General features: G+C 39.9%; 1 protein-coding gene and 1 long non-coding RNA gene across 3 annotated transcripts in view; one reads left to right on the forward strand and one right to left on the reverse strand.

Moving 5' to 3' along the window:
- Positions 1-2401: 2401 nt before the first annotated feature.
- On the forward strand, positions 2402-9445 carry LOC108493377. Its single transcript, XR_001873455.1, has 3 exons — positions 2402-2721; positions 4778-4860; positions 9104-9445. It is a non-coding gene; the product is annotated as an uncharacterized LOC108493377 (long non-coding RNA).
- Positions 9446-12180: 2735 nt separating this feature from the next.
- The window catches only part of AKT3 (AKT serine/threonine kinase 3), a 150533-nt gene continuing 137057 nt past the window's right edge, over positions 12181-25656 (reverse strand). For both annotated transcript variants that reach the window (XM_017806714.1, XM_017806713.1), the window contains exons 13-14: positions 18647-18749; positions 12181-15884 (exon numbers count right to left, since the gene is read on the reverse strand). In XM_017806714.1, the coding sequence (XP_017662203.1) occupies positions 15799-15884; positions 18647-18749 (189 nt within the window). In that variant the 3' untranslated portion in view covers positions 12181-15798. The remainder of the gene's footprint in view (positions 15885-18646; positions 18750-25656) is intronic.

Here is a 25656-nt window from a genome sequence, read left to right on the forward strand (position 1 = left end):
TTTTCCTTCATTGTGGATTGCCTGCAGATTAATGGACCTTAGTCCCCCAGGGCATGGAGCTTGCAGCCAGAGTCTTGTGGGTGCCCCTGGTTTAGCAATGTGTCCTTAAAGAAAAGAAGGAAGCTTTTGTTTTTATCTGTAGATAAGATAAGGGGATAGCTGAAGTGAAACATTGAGGGTGCTAGTACAGCTTTATGCTGTTGATTGCAATAGAAATTTATTCTGCTGGTAGAATTCACCTTGGTGCCAAAGCTCTGCTTTATGTTCGATGTTTCACCTAGTTTCTGCAGGGTCTTGCAGTGATTGTCTAGCCATAGCTGTCAAAATATAACAAAACCCTATCTGTCCCTTTTCACTTCATTTCTTGATAGACTAGGGTATAGTCTTGTCTCAGATCCAAATTTTACTGCTGTGTGAAGTGAGAGATGTCTTCTTCAGATTGTAGCTGCACAAAGAAGCAAGGTAGCTTGTAGCCATACTAACATAAGCTCTGAGAATACTGAGAATCAGATTAAAACATTTACCTTGAAGCATTCATTGCAGCTTGTGATGCCTCACTTGTGTTCTTCTTCTGTGGAACCACTTGTCTCATGAAACTGTCTCTTTCTTGCTTCCATATAAAAGTAAGAACTTTGGTTTAAAGTGGCTAGTGGGAAATTATTTGAATTATTATTTGAATTATTATTTCTACTAAATGGGAGTTTACTCCTTAGTGCCAGGTTGTCCTGTAGGAGTCCAAACATAACATGGTTCAAGAGCTACATGTCTTCACCTTGTTTCTTGAAGTAACATGACAGAGCGTGCAGTCAGTCCCTGTCCATCAGCACTCCGAGGCCAAGGGAGAGCAGCTGCATGCCATCCCAACTGGACAGATCTTGGCACTTTGGTGGAAAAATGATCTCTTTTAGGACGGGGGGCAAGGACACAGTGGTTACTCATGCTCAGGACACAGTACATGGTTGCCTGGTAGGTGGTGTTGCCAAAGTGAGCGTGGCGACCGTGCAACCTCCCTCACTTGTATTAGCAAAATGTGCAGAAGGTTCTGTCACCCAGTTGTAAAAATGATGGCAGGCATCGATGTGCATTTGTAACATATGGGAAGTACAGTGAATGTGGGTGGAGCTGTTCATTTCTCATCTTGAATCATTTACAAGATCAGCAGGCAGGCCAGATACAATGCATATGGGAATGTGTGGCTGTGCTGCACATGTCACACATAATAGCAGATACTGTGAGAGGGCCCAGAGCCTGTCCTCAGGAGCTAAATGCACCAGAGCAGGCTGGGAGTCCCAGTGTGTGGACCAAGGGCCAGCTTGGCAGCAATTTTGGGAGAGCAGACTGGCAGACAGAATTTGGGAATTCACAGATCCAGATCTGCACTGACTAGAACTGCTCCCTTTTCATCCATCATGGCCCAGAATTGTAAATTGGAATGTTATTAAACCTGTACTCAAGCACTGGAGATACAGATGATAAAGTTGTGGCCTGCTAGTCAAACCCAGCTCAGTGCTTGTGTCATCTTTCTCCCTCTCCTCAAGGGGACAGTTTAAATGTAACACAGTAGGTGGTGAAGTTACAAACAGAAAAGTCTAACTGAGTAGTATTGCCCTAATTAAAGACTTTTTGTTTACAGTAGTTTATCCCAATCACCCCTTCCATGATTTGAAAGGACACAGAGCTTCACAATAGAGTGCACTATGGCTTGTGTCCAGTAATAAGTGTGAAATTTGCACAGGCTACCTGTGATTATCTAGTAAAAAATGTTGTTTTGATGTAGAATTTACATGAGTGGAAATTAATTCTGTCTGGGTGCCAGGAGTATATGCAGTCACTGGAGACATAATAAGTGATACCCGTTTTTGTGATTAAAGAAGTAAATGTGTGCTTGCCCTGTCTTACAGTAGCATTGTCCCATCTTAGGCACTTATTTTTCCAGTGTAAGCAGAAGGCCTCTCCATGTTTTTTCTGATACTGTCAGCTTGTTCCCTCTGTTTTGCAGACCCTGATGAGGAGGACCTTTGGAGTAATAGGCTCTTTACATCTTTCCCCAGGAATCCCTGTTACACTAATAAAGGATCTATGCTGACGTACTTAATTAACACTATGCTTACTTGAAATAAATGTATTCTGTAATGAGTTTTGGACATTAACCAGCAAAGAGTAGTAGACAGAAAACATAAGTTTTTGTCACTTCAAGTCCAGTTTGTCAGGGAGTTTGGGTGTTTGGATTTATGATCTGGGCTACTGTGTGTGTTTCAGGAAGACAGTTATTGAAGCAACTACAGAATGCGCAGCTTGCTTAGCTACGGGTGTCGAGATGCAATCCTGCAGTCTTTATTGATGTCACAGCAAAGCAAATTTGCTGTCATGTCCACATAAGGCTCCTAAATTAAAGGAGCAAACCTTTAAAAGTGCTTGTTTAGAGTGTGAAAATACATTGAATGCCCATCCTAGGAGTAATACTTCGGTCTCAGCCCAACCACCAGCCTGGACTCTGGCCTCTGGGAGCTGCACCCGCCAGTGCAAACATCAAAGCTTCTACTGTGAACTCCAACTTCAGATGCTCTGCAACCCTTTTATCTATTTTTTTCCAGGTTACAGCAGCTTGACAAGCACTGTCAGGCCACTGCCCAGCAGTTAGTGGAGTTGCTCAACAAACAGAATCAACTCTTCAAAGAGAAGCAGCTGCTTACAGAAGAGGTGCAGTTTCTGCGAACACAGGTACTCTGCCAGAAGAAAAGCAAGTCTGAGGGGAATATTCTGCAGCTTTAGCAGAGAGATCTGCCAGGAGTCTCATTTCAGCTGCTGGATTTTGTTGCTGTCATTCTTTTAAATACAGCATTACTTATAAAAAAAAATAAAGTAAAAACTCATGCAGTTGGAAAGAGACTGGCAGCTGAACCTGAGTCTCACTTAAACCTAAACTAAACGAAGAAAATGTTTTGAAGTGACAATAAAAATGCAGAAGTTATTCTCGGTGACAGTTCCTAGCCTTCTTATCTGAAGATTTTTTGTTCCTTTTTCAGAGAAAAGGGAAATCTGATCTTTACCAGCATTAATGTTTAAACAGTAACTTGATGTTGATAATTTCTTTGAGTTTTTTGCTGCCATTTGTCAGACTTAAGTCCCCCTATCACTTCGTAATTTTTTTTCTCCTTATTTTTAAAAGTCATTTATTTTTCCTGCTGCTCCATGACTATTCCTGGTGAGATTTTTGGGACTGTCATATGCAGAGCCAGGAGTTGGACTTTGATGATCCTAGTGAGTCCCTTCCAACTTGGGATATTTTATGATTCACTCACTTAAATGTAAGATGGTGAATGTACAATCAGTCTTGCCTTAGCACTAATCACTGCACTGCTTCTCTGGCAAGACTGATTCTTGCTTCCAGTGCTCCCTAGGAAGCTGTGGCTACTTAGGGGCTGTTCTTGCTTTCTTTGTTTTGGTCACTGTTCTTCAGTCAGTCAGTGCTTTGGGAATAAGGGAGAGAGCTGCAGGGTTGGGTTTTTTTCTTTGGCTTTCTTTTACTTTTTTTCAGAAAAAGGAGAACAAGCACAGGATGAGGTTTTCAGTAAACTAGCAGATAATGGAACTCTTGCTTTGTGGCTGAGTAAATGCACTAATTCAACAATATCACAATGCTTCCTAACTTGCAAACTAGTGATAGGGAGTTTGCCCAGGATAACTGGAGGTTACTGTTACTGAGGTAACAAAGGAAATTCAATGTAGGAAATTTAGTCTAGTGGCACACCTAGCGGTAAACAGAACGTGAATCATCTTAGAACTTTAAAATATTTAAATCACGCTATTTTTTGTAGGCTTTTTACCTATAGAGTTCAGTAAATGTTTAACCTAGGAAATACAATCTGTACTTTGTTAAGCCTCTAATCATGTTCGTGTGTTTGGTTTTACAGGACTTCCTGTTGTAGTAGACAAACTCGGTGGCTCATGATAGTGTAAGGTTATCAGCATGTAGTGACTACTGGCAAATTTTAGGGCAACCATAGTGTTCTGTCTATAAGACAGGTTAAGAAGGTGGTTCAGAAAAGAAATTACGATTTCTGTTTTATGGAAAGCACGCTTAGTAATATGAACAGCCTTTACATGGTCCACAGGGATTTTGTTATTGATAATCTGTTTTTTCTGGAAGTGAGTGTGCTTTTATGAAGTTGGGCAGAAGTACGAAAATCACACAAAAGAGGAAAATATCATTCAGATATTATGCTGCTATCAAGACTTGACTGGCAAAAGCTGCCTTCTTTATGTTTATTACAAGTTAATTGTGCTCCAGAGGATACTTTTTAAGTTGAGAACGCTCAGAAGAATGATAAAAAAATTATTAAAAATGAGCCCTAAAAATCCATTTGCAGCTATTTAAAGCAATGGTGGTTCTCTGGGAATTGGAATTCAGCCCAAGAGAGCTGCCTGGAATATCAAACAATTGTTTTAAGAAAACTAAAGGATAGTTCACCATAAATGGAAGCTCTTAACTACAGAAAGATGCATGTAGTTAGTATAGAAATAAATATTAAAATCAAACAATTGCAGATTCAGTGTTGATCAAAGGTGAAAGTGACCTCATATTCCACATTTTACTGTATTGTCCAACAGCTTTCCTTTATAATAAATTTTTTTTTAATTTTTTTTTTGGTGGGGGGAAGGTAAAAAAAAAACAATCATGACCTAATCTTTTAAAGATGACATAAAATACATTAACCTATCTGTGCTGTTGTATCTTGGAACATAAGCCATTAGTAACTTAAGTTGTATATTTCAGGAAAAAAAATGGGATGCAGATCTCAAACAGGACACAGATGGAATCAAGTAAAAACCTGGATGGATGAAAAGAAATGAGCAGAAGTAGGTATTTTTTTTCTATATTCTATATATGGGGTGAGAGGGAGAGGAAAGGAGGACTAAAAGTATTTGCAGATGTGAGTTGAATCTGGCGAACACTTCAAGACAAAAGGAAAAAGGAAGTGTTAGAAACATTTTTGGGTTTTAAATTCTTGGAGCTTTTTGTGCTTTGGTGGTTTGCTTTGTTTTGGTTTTTTAGCACTTAAAAGTTTAAGGACAAGCCCTCCACAGCAAAGACAGGTTTACCTAACAGAATTAAAAAAAAATCTTAAAGATTTGAGCAATTAAAGATTGAAGGGCAAGAGAGACATACAACTCTTAGAAAGGTGGGAACTTCTAGAAGATCTCAGATTTTACTATAGGTACTTTTTGATCTGGATAGTCACTGGGTATTTGTCTTTTGATTTGGAATTGGTTAGTTTTGTTGCTTCCAGTATTTTCCTTCTGAGAAAGCTTGAATCACCTCGTTCTTCAGAAAGGCTACAATTTGTTTTGTAATAAATCATAACAGTTAGTGTCACATAGAAAGAAACATTATCTAAATAATTGTATTTGCAGCAGTGCTGTAGGAGTCACAGTACTGCAACATAGTTCCTGCTGCTTTGTAAGAGTTACTTAATTTAAAAGCCCCAGAATTTAAAATTGGATCATTTATTTGAATCTAGCTAACCTAGAGGAAAGAAAAAAAAAATCAATGAACACTGACAAGCCCTGAGCCTTGATAGGATTTGTTTTCAAAAGTTGGGTTACTTCCACTGTAATTTTTATTTCTAGTGTTAGTGTTTGCTGTATGGGAGGAAAGACAGACAAGCAGAAAGAAAGAAAAGAATGTCTTTAAATCCAGCTACATTTTGGTGTGTTGAGAGTCTCTTTTTCATGGAAAATTCATTTGACATTGTGAGGGAAATGCTGGGTTTTCAAGTGATTGAAAAAAGTCGTGATAAAAGAAGTACCTGATCCTGCTACAATACTGCATTCCCTTACAGGCCACATGAGCTAAAAGGCTTTTAGAATCCTTGTTGAAGGAGTAACCAGCTTTTGAAAACATATTTCTCATTCTCAACAGTGAATTACATACTTTTAAAACAATGATATTAAATCTCCTATTACTGAAAGAAGCTCAGTGTTATTTCAGAATAACCACCTACCTATGACATGATGAAGATGCTCACATTGTGATTTTCATTTTCACAGAGTCAAAAAGGACTAGTATGATAATGTGGCCTGACCTTACAGCATGAGCTCTGTATCAGGCCACTACACTAATATCTACTAGGTGGCACTAATACTGTATAATGGGAGACAGCATAACATATTCGGGACCGTGTAAAGGTAGTCAGAAGTTTAATCTGGGATTTACACTTCTCATCTTGAATGTTTTCAGAAGACTCCAGTTCAGAATTTCTGCCTTTGAAAGTCTCTTGTGCATTGGAACTCACCCCCCAAGGCAGGAGGATAACAGATACTTAGCTCCCCTTGTACATAGGTACTAAATACAGAATACTAAATAAATGTGCATAGTAGAACAAACAAATATCTAAATGGAGATTGCTGGAAACCTCAGCACCGCCCACCAGGTATGTTTGTGAAAGCTGGGATGCCCCTCACTTGCAGGATGTGCCTTGGTGTCTATCAGTTTGACAGAAATCAGTGTTTGTCCCGGTGGACAATCCCCTCACAGACTCTGGCTGCCAGAAGGCATTGCTGGCCAGCTGAGCCAGTGAGAGCACAGACAGGTAGGATTTGGACCTTGAGAATTACCTCCAGGTAGCGCTGTCGTCCAGTACTGCTGCTCTGCCTTCCCCCCAAAGATCTCCTTCTGCAAGCTAGCCTCTCCCTGGCAGGAACCTGCACTATCCCTGTGCTCTCCGTGTGACCGAGCCACTAAACTCTCTCCTCCCTCGTTACAGATGTCTCTTTCACAGCGAGCGTGTCTGTGAACAGACCACTTTTCTTCTAAAAGGAAGTTAAAATACACTCACCCGTGCCTATGTTCCCATCCTCACCCCAGTCGCTCAGCAGGAGGTACTGTCACAATTACAGATGTTCTGGGGCAGTGGTTTTCTTTGCTTTTTTATGTCAGCAGGAATTTTCAATGAGGTCCCAAGTGCCCCGTTTGCTTGGTTTTTTCATTGTATGTTACAGAAGGGGAGCCTTGTCTCCGGCAAATAGGAGCTCATCCGTCGCCGATGTCAAAAGTGATTCAGGCTGATCCTTACATGGCCCTCAACTGTTCTTCAGGAGACCTGAAGGCTGCTTAGGTTACTGGGGAAAGAGCTTTTGTTTTTAGTGTAGTCTTAATGCACAAAGATAGCGCCTCTCCTGGGTGTTCGTAACAGGCAGTGACATTCCACAGGCAGGGGTTGGTGCTGGTGGTTGGTGTGTGTTTTTTAAGAAGATGAAAATCTTCACCTCTGCTTGGATGGAGTTTTAGTCAGAGGTGATGCAAGTTAAACTACAACAGGATAGACCTCTGCTTGATGTCTGAGTGGCCTGACATGACACTTCAGGTATTCAGCTCTTCAGCGTTTGGGAATCTGCAGCTGTGGGAGGTCTGGTGTCTGGCTGCTGGGCCACAGCCCAGGAGCTAAGCCTGGCCCTCCTGAGAGCTCCACTCTGGGTTTTACAGCCAAAGGAGGATTGAGGAACTGAAGCCACCTCAGTGCTTTCTAACCAAACAGGAAGCTAGTGGCTCCTCTCCCCTCAAAGTGTAGCTAACAGCAATAAATTAAACGATGTCTGTGGTTCCACTCCTACAGACCCTTCCAACTTGTACACCTAAGAATACCCAACCACCCAGTTACAACAGATGCCACTGAGGTGAGAAGGTAATGTCCAGAGGAACCTGGAAAGGTCTGCTCAGTGAATACCAAAGTACTCTTAGGAGGAGGAGAAACTAAGACTGGAAAGGCTCTGCCCCTGACTATCCAGTAATCAATTTCTTTACCAATTACCTGGACGTGAGAGTGACAGTTGTGCCCATTTAGTTAGAGATGGCGCACCTTAAATAACTGCTTTAGCACCCAGGCCCTTGTATAGTGGGGGTGCTCTGAGACTCTGCCAGTGTTTGCGCTTGGTTGGCAGTTCAGGCTGCAGGCAGGAGGAGACTTGCCCACTTCCTCCATCAAGCTGAGGTTCTGCATCTCACAAAGCATTAACACTGGGTAACTGTGGTGTGGAAAGACACCCACAAAAGCATTTGCCAGGAGATTTCTGCAGGAGTTGAGTGTTTGGGGTCTTTTATTGTCTTTTTGAGCTTCTGCCTGTACTCTTATGCTGGGAGTCACTGCAGCACAGAGGAGGTTTCCTCTTGTTGTCACTAACCAGGTACTGAGAGGGAATTTAAGCCCCAAGGCTTTCCATTGCTATAGTTCATTTTTCCTTGCACTAGCTGCAGACACAACTGTACCAGCTGGTGTTGGTGCATGTATTTGGGGGGGGGAGGGGGAGTACCATATTACTGGTTTTAGTTCTTTTAATTCTTTAATGAACTACAGCTTCATAAATTCTTTTTTTAACGCAGCCTAACCAACCAAGGGGGGGGAAAAAAAAAACAAACCCTTTAGTCTTCTAATGCAAAACCAGCCAAAGTAGAAAGTTTATTTTTATTTCTGAGGTCATGTACATCTCTTAAATTCAATTTTTAGAACTCCAGTGGCTTAATTCGAGGTAGCTCCCCCAGCTCCAATAGTTTGATGTCTCACTCAATTCAGTCAACTGCTACCAAGGAAGCACAAACAAGAGCTATGCAAGAGCTTCAAAACTGCAAATCAGCCTTCCCACCAGAGGTTTCCTACCAGCACCCAGGCAACAGCTTCCTGTTTTGCTACAGCTGCCCACACCGGACACACAGGGTACACTGCACAGAAAACACTCTCTGGCACAAACTCACCGCCTTCTTTCCTGGAAGGAGAAAGGGCAGGATCTTAGACGTGCCCCAGAACAAGAGCTCAGTTATTTACTGCTAAACAGGAGCTACATTGAAAGCTCATGGAGATCTTGTTTTTCAGAAATCAGATATCTCTTGTTCTTGCTACCTGTAAGACTTCTGAGCTTAGAAAGAGGTGAGGACAGCAGGTCCACAGGAAGCACAGGCTTTGAAACAGCACTTGTTTACTCTGCCTTACTGCAATCTTAACCAGTTCTGTATTTCTCTTCTAAGAACTCGCCTGCAGGCTGAAGTGACACAAATGAGAAACACAGGCACTGCCACACAGACTACCCATCTCTTCCTTTTATCTTTCAGGTCTGCTCTGCACCTGGCTGAAACTTGTCTGAGGCTCACCCAAAGACACCTCTGCAGAAAACAGGCACAGTTGCTAGCTAATTTCAGCTGGTTTCTATTTGGTTTTAACTACAGAATCACAAATATTTTGAAGCCTTACCAGCCTATCAGACTTTCTAGGACAACAGCTGAGACTTTTCTGAAAAGACCAGGCTTGCAAGCCAGTTTTAAAAGCTATTATGTGGTATAGACTTTAATAATTTGTACAATTTTTATAAAATGTTTTAATCTATTTTCATAATTGAACATACATGTCTATATTATTCACAGACTGAAATATCAATAAACCTAATAAGATTCTTAGGTTCTTATTCTGTCCTTCTGAATTCAAGGGAAAGCATGTGCAGGGGGAGGAGGGAGAAGGGGGCTGTTTGCAAGTTCTGCACAAGCACGCTGCCTTCCTGTTTACAAACTCAGTACCAGAATCTACCTGGGAACTTTATTTTACAGGGTATTTGTCACTTTTATATAAAAAGTGAGAGTCCCAACAACTGCTTATTCATTAGAAAAGCATAAGAATGATTGACAAATATTCCACATAATGTGGAAGAATTGCCATGGGGCAGGTTTCCCTTTAAAATGTTGCTGGATAAAGCCTTTAAGAGAAAGGAGCCCTTGGTTTGTACAGATGAGCCATTAAGCAAGTGCCTGGCTCTCAACACCGAAAGTGGTGAAGCTGGACTTTTCCACCCGCACATATTCAGCAGTCTCAGGGATGGGCAACAGCTGAACTTGGCTTCAAATTATTGAACTCAAAACACTTGGAGGCTTTTTTTCTGGTTAACTGCGCACTTGCGTTATCCAAGGTTACTCTCCAAATACCACACAGTTTCAGAAAGAATTTATCTGAATCTTTTGCTATCTAGCGTAGAATAAGCTATGCACACAAGAAAAAAGTTTCTACATCTGTTACCTTCAGTGTAGTTGCAGAATTGCACTAGCAAAGGGGGGGAAAAAGGACAAAGAACAGTTCCCTGTGATAAAGCTACTTCAGTCGGCATGAACACATAAAATGTAACAAAAATAAGAGTAACAGCATATGCAATAAGTTACCATTGGCTGTGGAACACAATCTTTCCTTCCCTTGTATTTTAAGAATTATTAGTGGTACAGCCCTAACATCAAAGTGATTTTTTCCTCCCTATTTCAATTTCCTGCCATATTTAACTGCCAAACACATCTGATCGCCTCCCTGAACTGCTTCACAGATATGACACCAAGCATGGCAAGAATGGCCTCAGGTCTTTAGGGACAAGAAAGCCACATGAAGGAAAGTCCTCTCTAGTCAAACTTGGGGTTTGCCATAGTAATCAGGCTGACAGTTTTATAAGTGTCGCTACTTTATAGATGGTTACACAGTTAAGAATATACATTTATAAATGTAGGAAAATGCAAACTTTTTAAAATTTATTTTTTATTATTCTGCAGCATAAATCTGTGTTTAAATAGGAGACAGTGCCTACGCGCGCAAAGGAACTCGGGCATCTAGTCCCAGCACTTAGGCTTCACTGAGACCCTGGAGCTGCCATGCCCTGGGCCAAGGCACAGCGGGACCCTCAACCTTTCTGGACCTGCCTCACCTACCAGGTGGCTTCTGGTGGCAGGGCAGGGCACCACTGCCAGCCACTCACATGCATGTACGGGTCTGAATCAACAAAGGGTCCTGGGCTGCCAGTATATATAGCTGGAATTAGCTTTTTCATACTCATCCCAGATGTAAGTGTAACCCATTATGTTGCCAGGAGTCTAGAAGGAATCATTTTCCCTGCAGCAGCTATTCTACTTCAATTAGTCATTAACAGAGACAGCACTAGGCCTATCTGTCTCATGCCCCGCCCCCCTCCCTCCCCTGCTTCTACTTCAGCATAAAATGCTTAGTTTTACAAAGTTTACAAGTGTCAGATCAGACAATCAAATCCAGGAAACCCCAGGTCAGCAGACTGAGTGTGGTTCCACAACACAGGATGCAACCTGACCATATAGTCCTGCCCCTGCCACAGCTGCATCCTGGTCACTGACATCCTAATATCACTGAACTACGGCTGGCTGTCTCTCTGATGCTCTTTCCTATTACAAGGTGGGGGAGAAAAAAAGGAGGAAAAAAAAAAGGAGAAAACCTGAGACCTGGATGAAGCACCTCTATTCCTGAGAAGCATTCATGTAAAAGAACAGCTAAAACCCAGATGACCCCCTGCTTTAGGGACACTCAGCCCTCCAGATCGACTGGTTCAAATGGCCCTGGACCAGCTCATGGGCTTCAAAGGGTCCCACTCTATGGTGCCCTGTAAATCCCACCTTCACTTTTCCCTTCTCCTTACCCAAACACATCACCTAGCTGTGGAATATGAGGCCAAGAATTTCATTAGCTGAAAATCACTTAAATCATGGGTGTTCTGATAGGAACATAGCCCTGTGGAATCATTGCTTCAAAAGTGTAACCCAAATTTACTTTTATAAGGACATACACCTCATAGAGTTAACATGAACCACCTGTATGGCAACAGCCTCGGTCCAAAGCACAAATACATCTTGCTTAGTCATAAAAACTTTTTTTTTTTTGACAATACTGTAACTTAATAATTTACAAGCTGAAACCGTTCACCCAGTATTTGAAATATGTCACAGCGAGTTACAGTTATCACTAGGACTTCACAGCAAATAAAACTTGTAACTAAACATGCACAGATCATTATATATACAGTGATAAAAAAATAACGATGTACATTTTCTTGTAAGAAGAAATTAAGTAAATTCTTTGTGCATTTCAGGATTGAAACATCTAACCTATATAAAATTACTTTAAAATATGAAGTAAATATTTAACCCAAAACTTGAGAAATCTTTTGTAATCTGCAATATAGCCTTCTCATTTCCTTTTTTTTTTCTCTGACACGGAACAACTTACGAATTTTATCCCCTAAGATATTTAATAGTAATGTGCAGATATAAAAAATACGTCCTTTGTGGCAAGCTTGAACATATATATATATATATATTTACAAACCTCCAGAACAAATTAGCATTAAAAAACACAGAAGTAGCAGATTGACATAGTGCTTTATTTAAGCTGTCTGTACGAAGGAAAATAATGTGCATCCCTATCATATACGTGTAAAAATACTAAGGATGTACAGTGTACAAAAACAGTTTCTTGTAGTTATTTCACATCCTTGTGGGTCATATACTTAAGGAAATAAACAGTTTAAGTATGACCAACAGTAATACGGTTTCTTGGGTTCATAGTCGTGTCTGCTTAATATCCTTAACCATATGACTAGATCTTGCATGGATCTAATGAAAGAACTAGCAAGGTCAAGAAATGTCACAAACTCTAAAGCTACAGGGAGGTAATTCAATTACCAATTTAGAGGTTTTTATTTAAATAAATACTTTACATTTCATGCTTGCCTGTAATGCACTACCAGGAGCAAGATAAGGAAATTCTACTGTAGACAGTACAAACAGTAGCAGCAAAGTGTGTACATTGAGGTGTAATATATAGACCCTGCAGTTAGTAAGGAAAGACCTTACTTTTGTACTCTAGGAGAAGCACATGGCCCCTGCAAGAACAGTCAGCTTTAAGAAGCCACAAGTAAAGATGGGAAAAAAATGTAAAACAATCCTGGAATAAATGTTCTTTAAGCAACAGGAATGTACTGGAAGATGGATTAGTGTGGAAAGCGAAGCTGTGTGCAAAACTGCCAAAATCCAAACAGAAATGACCTATTTCCTCTGAGATGGCTGCAGTACAAGAGGGCATACTGTATGTCATGGAAGTCAGTACAAGCTGGAGTCAAAGTCTGAAATGTACTGTGCTCGAAAGGCTCGCCAAGACAACCAGCCACCATCTCCTGTCCAAATCCAACCACAACTGCAGACAGCAAAAGAAGAGCTTCAAAAGTTTCTCTCAGCACTGCTTGTCCATTCCTCTGTCACCTGTTTCTAACACTGGTAAGAGAGAATCCCCCAAGCCCAGGCAGCACAAAGTGTCTGCTGACTCTCTGTAGCACAAACTTGATCACTGATGTTTCGAAAGGCAGACAAACACAATGCAAAGTGATGTCTTAAAAGGTTTTCAAATAATTCACTGACAGACACTTACTGCAAACCACGCACTAAGTAGCTACGCCATGGTGAGCTAAACCACAGGGCGTCCTCTGCCCGCAAGGAGCGGCTGGCCAGAGGCACGGCCAGTCGGTCATTAGCTAGAGGTGCCCTGTGTCAAGAGACTTATTGCTATTACAAGCTGAAAACACAGAGGAGAAAACACAGGCATGTAACACAGATTTTGAATCACCATAGTTTCAGTCTGTAAGTACGAGACCTTTGCAGAGAACTAATTAATGCCCGTCTGTTAAGTACTTGATTATTTCAGTCACTCGCTCGCTGTGTCAGTGTAGACACCTCTACAGCACCGGTGCAGAACAGACCTGCAACTCATTTGCTGCCCATCTCTCTCTCTGCACAGGAACAACAACATCTACACATCTTTAGTGTTACAAGGTGACATAATGACATCGTATGCAGTTACAATATACATCATGACATACTTCTGTTTGATTATCCATCCATTACTAAAGATAAAACACAAAACATGAAAAATTGTCTAAATTACTCTGCGTTTTTAGCTGCCTTGCTAAAATGCCCATCAACCCCTTGACCATCCCAGCACATGCACTGCCAGCAGTGGGCTTCATGCTTGGGCACTCAACTTTCCACATCAAGAGGCTAAGGCATCTGCGTAGAACATCTCTCCTCTCAGACCCATCTACTCACTCACACAACGCAACCAGGAATACTCAGCAATATCACAGTCTTTGTGGGAGCTAACAAGAGCTGAACGCAGAGATACTTCAAATGATAATCCCATGGAGTTGGGGTTGTCCGATGTTGTTAGCAAGGGTGCATGCACTCTGTATGCTGCACGGCATAACGTCCCAACTCCTAGCACCAAAGGGTTTATTATTAAGATTATCATTGCTGAAGATCAACGCTAAAGTTTATGCACATGTTCTGTTAGACACAGATCTTAGGAAATGGAAAGACGTTTCCCTATCAGTGGAGCATTTGTCATGATGTTTTAAATTCAGTCAATCAGGTACCACTGTTACATGTAACTTGCTGGATTTCAGGACTCTTTTGGTTGAGGGCAAATCTTCCTTGAGAACAGCTGATCCCAGAAATTTGCTATTTTAATTAATAAAATAAAGTGCTTTTCTTGTAATCACTGTGGTCTCATTGTTCAAATGCAATTCCTTCATATAGAACAGACATTTTCTCTTGTGCTGTCAGGCTCTTACATTACGTTTATCCTAAATGGAGCACAAGACGTAGCTTTTTTGTCTGTTTGTTTTTAACCCTTTGGCACATGAGGTTGGAATTCCTCACCTCCATTGCCAAACAGTTAAAAGACAGTATTTCATTCACAAAAATCTGATTCTAAGCAGTATGTACAATTTCAGAGCCTTGTTAAAATTTCCACATGGGAGAAAAGTGCATTATTCCCTTCAGCTTGTACAGTCCTTCCATATATTACAAAATTAACTGCTATAAGCCTGTTCTAAGATGTAGCAGCATTTGCAAACATGACACATATAAACCTTATCTCTAAAAATAAATACTAACGCAGTATAACCAAGGGGAAAAAAAAAAGGAAAGGAAAGCAAAAAAGAATATTCAGAGTTAAACACCTGGAGAAAAAAGCTAATTCACAAACTCAAAATAAAAACAAGTAAGGCAAACACCTGTTTACCTTGGTGCACACATTTTGGTGAAAAGCAATACCATTATGCCTGTCTACATTCTTCAGCCATCAGAGGTGATGCATATCATGAAAGAGAAAAGCATGAGAAAGATGTTATCTGGTGCAAATTATAAGACCCCTTGAACAACTTCAAATGCTGCTTTTATGCCTTCATTTCTTGCATGTATAATGTTCGATTCTCCATGATTGCACATGAACCTGGAAGTTCTAAGTGGTAGGCTGGGCGAGCCCAGCCCTTCTGCTTCTTCTGTAGTATCCAACAGTAATTAAAAAATAATATATATATATTTATATATATCAACAGTTTAAGTCCTTCTTTCAAACATTTCCCAAACAAATTCCAGCCAGATGTTAATGACAGAGACCTGCTTCAAGTAATGATATGCCTAACAGAAACCTTGCATATGTACATCACCACCCCTATGTTTCCTCATTCTAACCAGCACAAACAGATGCAAGAAAATTTTATAGCCTAGTCTGTTTCGACTAATTACAATTTTGATTCGTCTTCTGGAAGAAGATAAGCTGGACCAACACGGTTTTTGTTTAGCCTCCGCTGTGAGGAAAAATAGATGACTACTTGTTCACAAAGTTTACAGTGCTGAAGTCAAGTCATCTACCTTCAAAGAAACTGTTAGTAACTTCTTGACGTTGCTATTATACTGAGACTGTGGGCAGCAGCAACAGCAGGAGAGCGTAGTAGAGAAAAATCTCATATGTCATGCAAAACCAAAACTGATTTTAGGTAGGTTTGGGAAAGAAACTTGATCAATTTGGAATGGTCTCTGAAAGTGCCCCTGCTATCATAATAGTATCTAGTACTGGTGGTGATGTTCAGGAATCATTTTCAGTGATAAACCTAAGATGACAGTGAAGCAGCAGAACAAAAAAGTTATTCTCGTCCACTTGCAGAGTAGGAAAACTGAGGGAAATGTGGCCGCCTCTCATTGTCCATGCAGTCCATACCATCCTCGTCATCTGTGTTAAGGGAGAAGTTCAAAACATCATTATATTTGCAACAAAATTTCATTATTCACCTGATATGCAGTATACCTTTCAGGGTTCAATGCTGAAGTTGAAGACTCAAGTTTAAGTAAGACTTTAGTCATGTATGTAAGCTTATGGTCATACAGCAGGATGATGTTCACTGAAGGGATATTACTTCCAAATGTCACTATTTATTTCGGGGTAGGTTGATTTGTTGATTGGTTTTATTATGCCTTTGATGTGAGAACTTCAATCACTACTACCAGTTCTAGGCTAGTCAAAACATGCCAGCATGGAAGCCGACTGCTGACTGGGGCAGGCAGTTTCCCTTGTTTCTTGAGCTGAGCTCAGGAAATTATAATCTTACTGCAGATATATTTAAATATTCCTCCATTTCAAAGGGAGGTAAAAGGAAAAACAGCTACAAAATGAACAGTTCATGTAGGTTCTATGTGTTTCAATTCTTAGATATTATTTTTTAGTAAACTATTTATTTTTACAGTATTTACTGGGATCAGAGGAAACATGGACTAAGCCAAATTCATAAATATTTTCATTTACATAGTTCCTGCAGTGCCAGTGGAAACCAGGCACCAGATGTTACCTAACTCGGAGAATTTGGATGGACATTCTCACATGGATTTTTTAACAGTGCTTATTCTTAAAGACTCCTACTGAGACTGTTGTTCTAACGACATATTTATACGCAACCTTTCAGAATTATGTATCTTTTGTATCTGCACATATTCTACACATAAAAACTAGAGTTAATGCAGGTTTGAGCAGTTGTTATGATTAGGCTACTTGACTTCAACAATGCCACTCAGTTCTGTAACTTCAAATACAATCTTGCTTTTACACTATCAGTTTAAAGGAGGTTAATGTACACAGCCTGTTTGTTTTGCTATCAGACTGATTACTGTAGATACAAGATAGAGTTTCAATAAAAATAAATATCTAGAAAAGATCTTTATTTCAGCAGTAACCTTCTGACACTGTTACTTGCCCTCCTTCCCTAAAACACATTTTAACCCCCTTTTGCGTAATCACATCAGACAGAGGTGATACCACACTGTAAATAATACAATTACTTGTAGATTTTAAAATAAAAATAAATAAAAATAATGTCCCAACCACAACAACAGAAAAGGGAAAGCCCCATGTGGTTCTTGAACCACTGCAGTTCACCAAAAATGGCAGCAAATCTACCTGGTACAGGAAAAAAATACACCTCTGTGCTGCTGGCAATGCTGCTCATCGCAGGCTCAGGTGAGGTAGCCCTGTCAGCTCCCTGGAAGGGCTCCCCATGCCAGCAATTCAACAGCTGATCTCTGCACTACTGTTGGTCATCACCCCCCCCTTCATTATTATTAAGACTCAGTCACCTGCCCTGAATTCAATAAATTTAAAACTGAAGCCTTGGAGGCATACACGTTTTGTATTGCTTCACCCTTTGATGAACTAATAGCCATTCTCATTGCATTGGTGGGGTTTCAAGAGATCAGGACTTTATGATATCAAATCAACAGACTCCAAGTTAATCCAAATTTTAAGTAAAATTTGTTCAAGTTACAAATATGAACAAATTCTTATCAAGATAAATGGGAGAAGTAAGGGTTCTCTTTTCACAGTAGAAAGACTTAAAATCACTTTAATTATGGACTTTGAGCAACCTGGTCTAGTGGAAGGTGTCTCTGCCCATGGCAGGAGGCTTGTAACTAGATGATCTTTAAGGTCCCTTCCAACCCAAACCTTTCTGCGCTTCTATGACTGTGTTCAAACACTAGAAACGTGAAATCCAGAAAATACACTAGGTCTATATACAAACAGAAAACTGCAGCTAACCTGCGAATCCTAAAACACCAAAAAATGGGCTAGCTTTAGGAAAGGGTAAGCAACAATAACTACAGCCTTTATTGTCTACTTTTGTGTTCCGCCTTTCTCAGCCTCCAATTTAAAATAAACAAAAACTCACAAATATCCCATTTAGAAAAAAAATTCACTCAAGAACTCAGAAGCAAGATTTTAACTGCTCTGGCTTGGTAAATAACTCTGTTAAGCCCTTGCTGCTCAGATCATACTTGTGCACGTCACAGAAGATGACAAAAATACAAACTGTGGAGAAATTACATTCACTGCAACAAAGAAACTCTGTGCAAGTCCCAGTGCAGTGCTTACATCCTCATTAACAGCTTCTCTAAGAGCTCTGCTGAAGAACAAAACTTGATATGGCATTTCATTTTCAAGTAATTGGTATGTACACAAAGAGAAATCCACTTGTCTCTGGTAGATCTTTTTTTTTTTCTTTTTGTCTTCAAAGTATTTTAAAATATGCCTATCTCACTAAAACTAGACAGTGTCCACATGCTTAAAGCAGGGTCCATGTTCCAAGTACTTTGCTGAACTGGGACCTTGACTGCCAACCAGTAAACACTTGAAGCTAGTGCCTTCTCTTATTTAAAAATAAAAAATCCCCAATAGGCAAACAAATGAAAACCCCAAACAAAATCAAAACATGAAAGTCCATACAAAAAATGCCCTCAAAACTCAAATCAGAGTGATCTAGTATTCTAAGTTTTGTAATTGCTCCTTCTTAAAAAGAAAACTGTCATTGAAAGTTACTCTTACACACTTCCATATGAAGATTTTTATTAGTAACACTGAGAAAAGCTTTTCCATTCAAATAGAAAAAAACCTTACACAGTGCTTTATTATAAACATTAAGTCATGCTAACGCATCATTTCTGACTTACATTTTTCAGGCGGCGTTATTGTAATAGTCTGAGCTGTAAATTCTTCATCAAAATACCTGGTGTCTGTCTCAGATGTCACTTGAGGTTTAAAAGGAGGTACAAGCTGAAAGGCACCAAGAAACAAAACAAAATTACTATACCTCAAACCAGCCAAATTACTACCAGGAAAACAATTTCTTTTTCCCTACACCCTAGATCAAACGAGTAGAGAGAGGCAGCTGAGTCTCTTCTAGTAAGAGACAGAAGCCATTAGAGTCAATCCCAAAAATATCAGTTCAGGATCCAGTTAATAGCACAACACAGCTAAATTCCAAATATCACTCTCACATGACTTGCAGATAAATTGAGCTGCATAAAGATAATTACCTAGAAACTCTTCAGGCCAATGTAATTACCCGCATAGCTGTGAGGCAAAGGCACCTCTAGATACTTCACCATAACTTGGCTGTATAAACAGCTAAGGAAAAAAAACTACACAGAGAGTATAATAAGCGTGATGGTTTGGTTTGGGTTTTTTTCAGTGTTAAGACCTTCATCTGAACCTACGTTTAAAAGAAATTATGTGATGTGAAAATTAATCTTACATTTGAAAAAAGGCCAGTTCATGTTTAAGTGAGTTCCTGGATCTAATCCTGCCTACTGCTTTTAGAGTACAGTGTGGAATTTCCCAACAGCAAATCACTAGTATCTGCTCACAGCCCCCAGGCAGGACTTCCTTGCCCCTCTTTTGAACCAGTCTTGCTCTCCACCTTCTCCACCGGAAGAACTGCCTATAGGCCAAAGATTTTAACTGGAAGGCATATTCGGCATGGAATATCACTTTGCATGATGCTAGTCCAAAAATGATACAGCAGTTTAGTATGTATGATATTGCAAATGTGTGTGGGTGTGACATAAATGTGTGTGGGTGTGGTGTGACAATGTTTTTGATTGTACCTCGGAGCCCTTGGGTACAATATTATCTCCGCATATGCAATTTAAAACACACCCTGAGAATAGTGTATTGATTTTCCTTTCAATACAACAGATTACATGATGGGTTACTGATATTATCAGCTTGCATGTGGTTTTCACTAGTTTCATGTTACCTCTCTCTTCAACTCCAGAACACTAACACCAAACAATTAATTTGTTCATTTGCCCCACAGCAAAGGAAGCAGAATTGCCGTTAAACTCCCTCCCTTCCCCGTGTTCTAGGCACTTAGATGCACAGATGCACATGATGTGTACATACTAAGAGACCTATTTTATCTGATCCAAATCTTCAATAACAGTGCAAGCAATTATTAAGCAAAACCAAATCTCTCTCTTTCATATACTCAGTACAATAAATCTGATTAATACTTTTATAAAACTAAATTCGGTTTTCCCTTACGTTGTCATGAATGGAAAACATACAACAGCAGAGAAGGATTTTGAAGTAAAGGTTTGGAGCACTGTAGGATAAATGCTGAAAGAGCTAACATATATGAACTCAATATTGGAAGAATCTTCCAGGTATAAATCCAGTTACATCCGATGTTTAAAACCAAAGTATTCTATTTTATTGCACAAATTTCTACACTTTTTGAAAATTATTTTTGTATGCATTCCGGCTATCCCAAGCAATTCTGCACTATTAAAGCAGATTTCCAAAGTTGTATGTCCCTCCAGCAATGCAGTCACACAATTCCTAAGCACAGAGTTACTCCAGTGGAATATCCCACATTGCCATTTTTTTTCTCATTTTTCTGTGTCAAAGAAGAATACTCAGAAAATCCAACTCCCCCCCCAAAAAAAATCCGAACAAAACAAGCAAACATGTAAAACCAAACAAAAAAAGGCCGCACAAGATTACAGGAAGACAAGTAGTGTACTCTAGATAAGGACAAGTGACCATCACGTCCTTTTAAAAAGACACTTTCACAGTTCTCAGCAATAAATTCAGTATGAAAAAAATCCATAAGCTAACAGGTTTATAACAACTTTGCTACTTCCCTGATTGGGATAATTTTTACTGATGAGAAACAGAAAATGCCATTTCACAAAAAATTAAAACATTTCCTTTGAAGATAATGAAAATACAAGCTTAGGAAAAACTTTCTTGTTTCTCAAGGACAAGAAACAATGTCTTTTCAACGGTGCAGCACACATCTCCAGGAGAACAAACTACTCTTGTTACCAAGTACAACAGGGACTGTTCATGCTACAACTACTTTGTGAAGAGAAGGAGAAAACATTCACATTGCAGTCTTTAACAACTGTGATTTAGATTCAAGTAGTTAATGAAAAACAAAAGGTATTGCAAGGTAATATCATTATATGGAGGAATGTGTGGATGTGTAACTGGAGAGGAAAAAGAAAATGCATTAGATGACAACTTTCTTCCTCAAAAACTTACTGGCTAACTACTGGTTTACTCAGGGGTTTTTTACTACTTTTTTTTTCTTTTAATCCACTGAAATGAAGAGGCCTCACTATGACTTTAAACCACTTCCTTGTTCTCCCCATCTATCTGAAATAGGAATGGTTATGGAAAATACTTTGAAAACATCATTTCAGGAAGAGAAGCACAGTACTAAATGACTCGTAAAGAACAAAAAATTACAGTAATAATTTTAATCAGGTATGAAAAGCACTATTAAAACAAAATTCATCAAGTTGGCGCTCCAATTTGATGCTCAGTAGCAAAGCTTATTAGAAAACTGTTTATCAGTAACATCCAAAAAGTTAGCTGATGAAAATTTCAGTGATGACAAAAGTCTGGGGAAGTGAAACAACTAGAACACATGAAACTAGCCTGTAATGAGAAGGGAGGAACCAGATGCAAATTTATGTCAATGGTGTTTTAGGATTCATCCATCTTACCACAGTATCCTTCATATCCTGGAAATAAAAGGTAATTGGAAACTTCAGTGACTGTAGAAACAAACCATCCAGCCATATGGCTCTCAACAACAGCTTACACTAGTGTTTATCCAAGCTGTACCCTAAAGTACACCAACCATCCCCTACAGCCTTTGGAAATGGGGAAACGGTAGCTGAGATTAGGATGCACAGATACAACTCAACAGAGAGCAGCAGGGAAGTTTCTTAATTCTTCCCATATACTTTGCCTCCTTCCCTCACAACATCACCTCTACCGGCACAGCTGTGAGGACAGCCGGAACTGGGGATTGCTCCCTTCCACCTACACCAAACCAACAGAGGCTAAAGTCTTGTGGACATCCCACTCCAGACTCCTGAGCTGACACCAAAGGCACACCTCCCTTTCCCCAAGTAAATTCTTTCTCTGACATGTATGTAATTGTTGGGATATTCACGAGACACACTCCCAGTTTTAACAGGAGGACCTTTAAAATAATTCTTGTTAAGGAATGAGGAACCAGCATGCAGAGCTTAGGCATCACCTCCAGAAGAAAATGAGAGAAACACTGTAAGAAATCCTTCCCCAACAAGCTTTCAGACAAAGCAGAAGCAGAGTGTGGTATAAATGACACACCCAAGTGTATGCAGAGGGACACATTCAGACCATTCAACACCACGTTCAGAAGACTGTAGACAGAACCATTCAACACAGATTTTGTCACCAACACACCCTGCTACAGAAACCTGGCAATCCTTCTGAAGGGGTGTCACCCTGTCCACCCCTGGACAAGGCTTCATTATAAAACGCGAAGTAAAATGTCCACAAATTTCAGCTGTAATGAAACTGTTAGAAAGACAAATAAGGTGCAACTTCTGCAGAGATAAACACTGTGACACTCCAGAAGCTTCGCCATACATTCCAAGGGCGATTGAAGCTGAGGTTTAATGATAAAGATTAAAACAGCCAACATCAACTACCACCCTGATGATCACAACATGAAGATGCCACTCTACAGCCAGTGACATTTCATGTTTGGTTCCACAAGGAAATAGTATCCAGGTGCTACTGCCACAGCTATTCCCCACTTCTGACATGAGAAGTCAGAAGTCCAAGAGTGATGTGAGCACCCTAAGGCACACTCAGTAACCTGGGCACAAAAGGAGTAAGATGAGCTTTTGATAAGCACAGTCCTTGTCAGTCAGCAAGAGAATCACCCTCCTCAGTCCTGGCTGCCAAGCTTTAGTACAGGATAATTTTCCTCCCCTCATGGCCTGTGCAAATTCAGGAACACACTCCAACCAGACAGGGAACTGCACCTCCTGACAATTTACTCTAAGGAACAGAAATACAGATTTTCAAAGTTTATGCATTACACACACACATATGCATAGATATGTATGTGTCTGTACAAATAAAGAAATAAAAGTCTAAACTCAGTGTGAGTTAAGTGACTTTAAGGGTTGATGTTCAAGACAAAAATCCAATTTCATATCCATCTGTCAAGCTGAATCTGCCCTGGCCATTTCCAAGGCTTGATGTTAGAAATGACAGCAAAAGCAGTACCAAATTCTTAGTGTCTTCATTTTCTCTAAGTGAATGGCATTTCCATTTGGCATCCATCAAGAGCAGCGTGTGAAAAACACCACAGTTTTTCCACGGTTCAAGTCCTGGGAAAGTTGTCACCCATCTCTCAGGGGAAGGAAAGGTGCAGATACAGTCAGATATCAGTCAGATAACCTGACTGTTACAGGTACACTGAGATGAACAGACAGGCTTAATTCTACACCCTGAACTTTCTCACGCTTACTGAACAACTACACAAACACTTCATTATGACAGAAAATTTGCCCGAAAATAATTTACCAGGAATCATTTGTCTTGGTATTGTATAGGAAGTGGTTGAAGCTACTTCAAAGTACCTGTGATGCACTTGATCTGCCAAATGAAAAGTATGATGCCTAAGAACATCAATCTGGTCTTCTTTTTTTTTTTAATTTAAAGAGAATTTTACTTTAAATGAACTAAAAATTAATACTACCATAAGAATCTCATCCACCAACAGAGTGCCGCTTAATCGTGCTGAGTAGAAGGGAGAAATACCTGTCCATCCCCCTCAAACTAGAGCTGCCACTTGGAGAAAAGACGGTAATTTGAGTTGAGCTTCAAGCCAATCTGTAAGCATTCCTGTAGGAACTGGTTCATCCCCATACCTGGCCCTGAAGCAGGCAGCCTGCTGCCCCGTCGGGAGCTAGGAATACCCCACAGACCCTGCATGAGGTGGTCCTAGGCAGGCGGAGGAGGAAGAGCTGGGATTTCAGTGGTAGGAAGAGACACCACACAAATCCACAGAAAACAGGCTTCAGCAGGGAGGTTCACCCATGGATAAGCTGTTTTCCAAGTGATACAATGCTGTTATCACAGAGAGAGAGAGACCACAAACCTCCAGGACTACAGCAATGTAAGTTTAAGAATCAGACACCCTTATGTATATTTTCCTCCCTGTAAATTCAAGCAGCTGGGGGAAGGATGGTAATCAACCTCTAGGTCTGCCCATATAGTTTAAAGTATCAGTGGAAACACAATGAAAAGATCAGACTGGTTAGCAGTTTTCTGATCTTTTTACTACTTCGCTTGGCAACAACACAAAAGCAACTAACAAGGGTAATTTCTGCAGGTTTTGTTGTAGTGCAGATAATTGTACAAAAATAGTATGACTCAAATAGCAACGGCCTAAACCCAAATGTTGGTATTTTCCTATTTCCCTCCTGCCCCTTTCCTTCAAAATCTGATACACAGAAGTATTTAAATGTGCATTTAAGATCACAGTTATGTTTTAGATTTTGCCAGGCCTGAACCCAGGGCTTCAATCATGGGATTTCATCATCTACTGGTTTTGTGTTTTGAGGAAAACAAAGGTAGTCACAGCTGAAGGGTAAGGAACAGTTTCTTGCAGCTGTCAGACTTCATGCTGAAAGTCACTGCCTCCACGCTGAGACAGGTGCCTCCACAAGCACTGCACCTGCAGCAAAGTCAGGCATCCCAGTCTTCTCCATTACTGACACTTGTCCCTATTCCCTTCCCAGTACTAACAAATTAATTTGTTAGCACTCCCTAATTTGCTCCAGGAACAATCAGAGGTATTACCACAAATCAGAAGATTAGATAGATAGATAGATAGATAGATAAAAGATAGATAGATAGATAGATAGATAGATAGATAGATAGATAGATAGATAGATAGATAGATAGATAGATAGATAGATAAATAGATACATAGATAGATAGATCTCAGCCCAAATTTCCATGTGGTTTATTTCTTCTTTCATCTCATGTGCAGGAGAAAAAACAGGCCTTGCTAAAAGGTCTGGACGTCCTTTGCCATGAGGCTATTTGAGTGCTTCAAGCCTGAAGACATACCCAAATTTCTACCTTTTAATTAATGCCCATGTGGTTTTTGTTCAGTGAAAGACCCTAAACAGAACATCTGACAACTTAAGAATATTTCTGCAACCCAAATAAAAATACGCTAATACAACTCTTAAATGAGAAACAGAGACATTTCAAAAGCTTCCTGATTCCAGCTAAAAATAAAACAAATATTTTTTGAAGTATATGGGCTTTTGAAGTCTTCAGAGTTTGCCAAACTATTCAATTTCTCATACTCAGGCACAGAGATAAAAACTCATCAGGGCTGAGATGATCACAGGAAGAACCTGGCACAGGCTGCTCTCTTTCATATGCCCTCATGGTTTTTCTGCCAAAAATAAATACATCAGATCACAAATGCTAACTATTATACATTTTTCATTTAAAGGCAACGATCTTTCTCTGCTCCAGTGTGCCATACAGTATTTTTTTATCATTGTGTAGTACCAAATTAGGTTAACTAGTTAGCAGTATCAGAAAGCTAATAATTCCATTTGACCATTTGGATCCATTTGACCCGACAGAGCTACTGTCACATGAAATACATGAAATAGTTTACAGATATATAATTCTGGTTTTAACCACACCAGTAAAGTGATAACCTAGTAAGTACAGAGATGCACTGTAAAATGTAAAAAATGATAAAATTAGAGGCACACAAGCACAGTGTGAACACGTACGAACTATCACAACTACTTAGAATACACGATTTTTTTGTTTCCATTACTCCGAAAGT

This window comes from Lepidothrix coronata, unplaced genomic scaffold (assembly GCF_001604755.1).
Source record: "Lepidothrix coronata isolate B3197 unplaced genomic scaffold, Lepidothrix_coronata-1.0 Scaffold16, whole genome shotgun sequence".
NCBI lineage: Eukaryota > Metazoa > Chordata > Aves > Passeriformes > Pipridae > Lepidothrix > Lepidothrix coronata.